At 44.0% G+C, this 6,000-nt stretch overlaps 1 protein-coding gene across 1 annotated transcript in view; it reads right to left on the bottom strand.

Annotated features, from left to right (window-relative positions):
* Window positions 1–4,218: 4,218 nt before the first annotated feature.
* Window positions 4,219–6,000, bottom strand: part of CRADD (CARD and death domain containing adaptor protein) — a 36,445-nt gene continuing 34,663 nt past the window's right edge. The window contains exon 3 of the mRNA XM_028746811.2: window positions 4,219–5,334. Coding sequence (XP_028602644.1) covers window positions 5,033–5,334 — 302 coding nt within the window. The 3' untranslated portion in view covers window positions 4,219–5,032. The remainder of the gene's footprint in view (window positions 5,335–6,000) is intronic.

The raw sequence follows: 6,000 nt of genomic DNA, 5'->3' as shown, positions 1-6,000 counted from the left end.
GGGAATTGGGGACCAGCAATATCTGGAGGGCCACAGGTTAGCCACCGCAATTTAGAACAGTGTTGTAAGGAAGGCTGGAAAAACCTTTTCCTATGAAGCTGACCTACACAGGGTCAACTGAGGGGCCACAGCCAATGGTGGATGGGGCCAGATCAGAGGGTAGGCACATATTTTCTGTGCCACCCCAGCCCTGCACTCTCTTGTCCTGCACACATATATATGAAGTGGAAGTGTTTCCCAAAAGGTTAGTCCAGTACACTGGTCTCAGTCCCCAGTTGTAAGGTAAACTAGTATTTTCTTCATAGTACCAAGGGGGGGGGGGAGCCCAGGCTGAGAGATAGTGGCTTGACAAGGCCATTCTAGAGCTCAGCTGAGATTCAAACTCCACTGGTAATTCACACTTTACCACTATACAGTCATACCTCAGGTTACAGATGCTACGGGTTGTGCGATTTTGGGTTGCGCACCACGCTGAACCCGGAAGTACCAGAACGGGTTACTTCCAGGTTTCAGTGCTTGCACATGCGCAGAAGTGCTAAATCGTGCTCTGCACATGCGCAGAAATGTCGATGCACAACCTGTGCGTGCGCAGACGTGGCGCTGCGGGTTGCGGATGCTGCAGGTTGCAAACGAGTTTCCCGCACGGATCACGTTCGCAACCCGAGTGTCCACTGTACTACATCATTTCTTTGGTACTTACAGAATAGCACCCCTACCAGATTACACTTCATTTGTTGACAGCTCAAATATACATTCCCATGGTGTTCAAACAAGATTGGCAGATGAGAAACAAGACCCCAAGGCCAAACTGGCTTACTGATTACACATTTGGGAAGCAGATACTCTTACATAATTATCATCAGGATAAAATTAAAATTTGACTGGAGCATAAATTACTTCAAGTGGTGCTGCACTGCTTTATAGAGAATCAAAAATAAATACTTGATGGTGTGTTTCTTGGAACTGCGGGCAGGAAATTGGGCTGACAGACATAACCCACAGAGTCAATTGCAAGGCTGCAAAACATTTCTGACTGAAAATATTTAGTCAAATGTTTTTTGCAGCATTTTTTTTAATCTACAGAAAATGTTTAGGCATTTCTATGGAAATCTAGCATTTCCAATCTAATAATATTTTTTATTGCTGGATTTATTTATCACAATAGAAAGCCTGTGATGTAGGGGAAGAACACTTTCCATATCTTCAGTTTTTCACAGAAAACTTTGCATTTCTTAAGTTTATTAGCAACACTGAATGGCGACCAACTGCAAATAAAGTATTGGACAAGCTTAGCAGTTTATGTAGCTTTGTTTAGTAGAGACAGACAAAGCAAGCATGCAAAATTAGATCACACCCTAGGAGTGGGATAGGAAACCTCTGGCCCATGGCCAATATGGGCCCATCAGGGGGTCCAGTTTGGCCTGCAAGGCCATTCCCTCCAAATGATGCCCAACTGCCAATCAGCTGGTGTCACTGGTGACATCAACTGAAGAGCAAAACCTTCTTGGAAAACCTACCTCATGCTGATCCATTCAACCTCTGAAAAGGATTAGCATGGGACAGGCTTTCCAAAAAAAGAGCAGGTCTGCTTTCCTTGCTGCATGTACAGCAAACCTGAAAGCAGACCTGGTTTTCCTCTTCATTGCTATATGACAGAATAGGGTGCCTAAAGCTGCTGGTGTCTGTTTTAGGCTTCCGCTCTGAGAGAGGCTGCTCCATCACACTGCAATGAAGAAACATGTGCTTGCCTCACTGCTCAGTCCCCATCCCTCTGCCCTCAGATGGGAGAGTGGGGACTGACTCAAAGCAGGTTTCTCCCACCCTTTCAAAGATTGCTCTAGCAGTCATCTTTAAAATGGTGGGAGAAACTGCTGCAGAGAGAACGTACAGTCCTCACTCTCCCCTGCTTAAATGCTATAACAGGGACTGAAAGGGATTTTGACAGGTGGGGCATTATTTGATTGACATGTGGGTTGCCCCACCCACCTGTCAAAATTGGCCTGCAAGATGAAGCCAAGTAAAGATCTGGCCTCCAGAGCCACAAAGGTTCTCCACCGCTGGCTCTAGGACATTAGAACATTTTCCAGTTAACCTCCTCCATCTGTGTATGGAACTGAACTACTGTATTTACTCGAATCTAATGTACCATCAAATCTAATGCACACCCTAATTTTTGCAACGGAATTCGGCCAAAAAAGGTAGGTGCTCATAACATTCAAGTAAATACAGAACATAGCAACATTCATTTCATTTATTTAATATACCACTCTTCATCTGTAGATCTCAGGGCAGTTCACAATATAAAAACACAAAGAACATGTTAAGAACAAGGCCAAGAAACCACAAACCAAAACCCGCTCCGCCCCGCCCCCAAACACATTATACATGAACTGGGCACATCTGGGCACTTAGAATTTGAGAAACTACCTTCAACCATACAGAGAAACACCCACATTAGAACTAATCAGGCACCAGACTAAAACCATTATTTTCAACCATGCCTTTTAATGGATATTTTGACCCTCAAAAAGTCCAAAACATTTCAAAAATATTGGCCATTCTATATTGCTGCTCTCTTTATAAATGTATTACAGTGGACCCTCCAGATACAAACTTAATACATCCCGGGGGTCCATATGTACCCCGAAAAGTCCGTATCTGGAGGCACTGCTTCTGTGCACGCACGCGCGGCGAAACATGGAAGTATACACTTCCGGGTTTGGCGCGTTCATAACTAGAAATTACGTTACTTGAAGGTAACGTAACCCGAGGTACCACTGTAGTAGGATTTTAGGATTTCATTTTAAGCTTTTGTAGATATTAAAGCAGAAAAGTGGTCCATAAAACTGAATGAAATGAATGGAATGAAACAGCTCTCCAACACAGTCACCTGAGAAGCAACAATTCCATTTGCCCTTCCTACTGCATGGCCCTTTCAAGTTGGAGAACTGTTTCATTCCGTTCATTTCATTCAGTTTTATGGACCACTAAATGTAAATGGCTGTGTCTTAGGACAGAGACTTGATATCTACTCACAACTTGCCACAGAGTGTTGTTACAGGGATATAACTCAGATTCTATTATACTGACAATATGAATCAACAGGAAGCTGTCTTCTTGTCTGGATGGAACTAAATTCTATTCCAGAAGAAGCTGTGTGACTGCTTCCAAAACAGAGATCTCTTTGCCTGTGTTAATCTTCACAGGGTTTGAAGTGACCTTCAGCAAGTGTGAGTGGATATCAAGTCTCTGTCCTAAGACACGGCTATTTACATTTAGCACACCCCTAGTACCTGCCAGCAGGTTTTCCCATTGATGATCTAGCTCAGACCCTAGGACATTTCTCCTAATGTCTCACAGGTTCAGATTACTTATCTGAAGACAACCATGGATGGGGCATTAGAGGCATGCTGGCAAATCCTGCTCTCTCTGAGGTATTGTTTTCCCCTTCTTTATAGCCCTCCTTGAGTTCAAAAGTGAAGTTCTTAAGTGGCAAGGCTTCTGTACTTGTATACCACTTCAGACCTTCATCCTTATAGTAGACAGCCATAAAAAAGGGGGAAGGCATTACGTTGGAAGGCAAAATGTGCCCCTACTCTCTTTCCTCATGTGATTGTATTTACATCAGTAAATTGAATGCCTGAAAAAGGCTAAGTAATGTATACAATGTACCTCAGTTTTCGAACGTAATCCATTCCGGAAAACTGTTCGAGTTCTGAAACGTTCGAAAACCAAAGACCCAATAGCCAACAGCTAGGCCTCAGGATCTTGCACTCAGTGGAAGATGCATGGCATATTCAACTTCTGAGGCGTGTTCGAAAAGTGAAGCATTTCCTTCCGGGTTTACGGCGTTTGAAAACTGAAATGTTCGTCAACGGAGATGTTCGAAAACCGAGGTACCACTGTAGTAGCTTTTGGCACATAAGCTCCTACAGGTGGATGCTTATTTCTGTTAGCCCTTCTACTTTCTAAACAAAAGGTTGAAAGCTGCAGTTGTTAGTACAGTGGTACCTCTAGTTAAGAACTTAATTCGTTCTGGAGGTCCGTTCTTAAACTGAAACTGTTCTTAACCTGAGGTACCACTTTAGCTAATGGGGCCTCCTGCTGCCGCCACGCTGCCGGAGCACGAGTTCTGTTCTCATCTTGAAGCAACGTTCTTAACCCGAGGTACTATTTCTGGGTTAGCGGAGTCTGTAGGCTGAGAGGTTGGGAGGTTGGGAGCACTTCATGAAGCGCTGCCTCTGGCTGCTGCCTCTGGCTGCTGCCTCTGTCACTTTGCATTTCCTAATGCAAGGATGGGAACTTGGGGCTCTCAATAAATAATAATAATAATAATAATAATAATAATAATAATAATAATGGACTCCGACCATTAGGTCCAGTCGTGGCCAACTCTGGGGTTGCGGCGCTCATCTCACTTTACTGGCCGAGGGAGCCGGCGTACAGCTTCCGGGTCATGTGGCCAGCATAACTAAGCCGCTTCTGGCAAGCCAGAGCAGTGCACGGGAACGCCATTTACCTTCCCGCCGGAGCGGTACCTATTTATCTACTTGCACTTTGATGTGCTTTTGAACTGCTAGGTGGGCAGGAGCAGGGACCGAGAAACGGGAGCTCACCCCGTTCCGGGGATTCGAACCACCAACCTTCTGATCAGCAAGCCCTAGGCTCTGTGGTTTAACCGACAGCACCACCCGCGTCCCTAATAATAATAATAATAATTTATTTATACCCTGCCTATCTGGCTGGGTTTCCCACACATAGGTTGCTGGACTAAATCATCCCTGACCACTGATGCTGATGATGAAAACGGATCAAAGGCTGTGGGAGCTCCTCTACCCCAATTGCTGTTCAATGGCAGCAGCTTCTTCCTACCTGTAGTGCTACCTCATGAGTGGCTACTTCAACAGCATGCTTATATCCATTTCAAAAGGGACTGAAGCACACCAAATGTTTTCCGGTTTGCAGTTCTGTGAACATGTTGGATTCAGTTTCATACACAGGGGGCTTTTGAGCCTCCAGTCACACTAGGGGGTCACTGGAACATCTGCTGGATCACAGAAGAATCCACTTCTCCTGATTTCAAACCACTACACAGGCTCTCCATGGTAGCTTTGTTCCCAAAACGCTGCCTCCATAAAATGAATGCGCTCACAATCTGTGACTGGATATTGTAGGAGTGATTGACTTTACAACGATAAATGTCATTTTGCGTCAATCCCAGGGACAATACGATGCACTCCCATTCAGGTCCAAGTCTCCTAGCAAGCTTGTTGATCTGCTGATCTGTTGGTGGACTCTTTAAAGCGTTTCGAGGAATTCCAGGTATCTCATCATCTAAAAGAAAAGAAAATGTGCATCACTATGAAAAATTGTTACCACTTTTAATGCCACATTGTTACTGGGGAACAATCAGCTACTAAGCAACAATCATTAGATAGGGATCATAAATAAATCTCATTTAGTAATAAGAGTCAAAATATCTGTTTATGTATCTGTACTTCAGGAGTCCATGGGTCCAAAATAGAGTCCAGTAAGTGTCCCCACAACCCAAAGTTTCCAAAATATGCAAATGTACCAGTGCTGATGAATACCCAAGGAAGCACATAGCAATTTCACATTTTCAACTGCTACTGAATTGAGCCTATAGAGAAGTAGCGTTTGAGAGATGTGGTTAGCTTGATCCATCTATATTGTGCAGGTTAGGTCCACTGGACATGTGTGGTGACAAAGAAAGGTAAAAGTTCCAAAGTAAAGGAATACCCAAGTTTGTTTAAAGAGGGTGAACCAAGAACCAAGAAGTTCCACTGCTACCACTACACCTGAACCTAGAAGTAGTAATCCTTCTCGAAGCTCAGAATGTAAGTGTTAGTATTGGCTTCCTTTTCCAATTATAGGACTGGCCCTATGCTTCTGTTGCCTTGGAAATTGTATCAAAATGGGTGATAAACACCATTCAATGGGCACTAATTATAATGGTAGGATATGAATGTGGGAAGGAGG

Source organism: Podarcis muralis, chromosome 10, assembly GCF_964188315.1.
Source record: "Podarcis muralis chromosome 10, rPodMur119.hap1.1, whole genome shotgun sequence".
Lineage (NCBI taxonomy): Eukaryota > Metazoa > Chordata > Lepidosauria > Squamata > Lacertidae > Podarcis > Podarcis muralis.
This window is presented reverse-complemented; position numbering and strand designations above follow the sequence as displayed.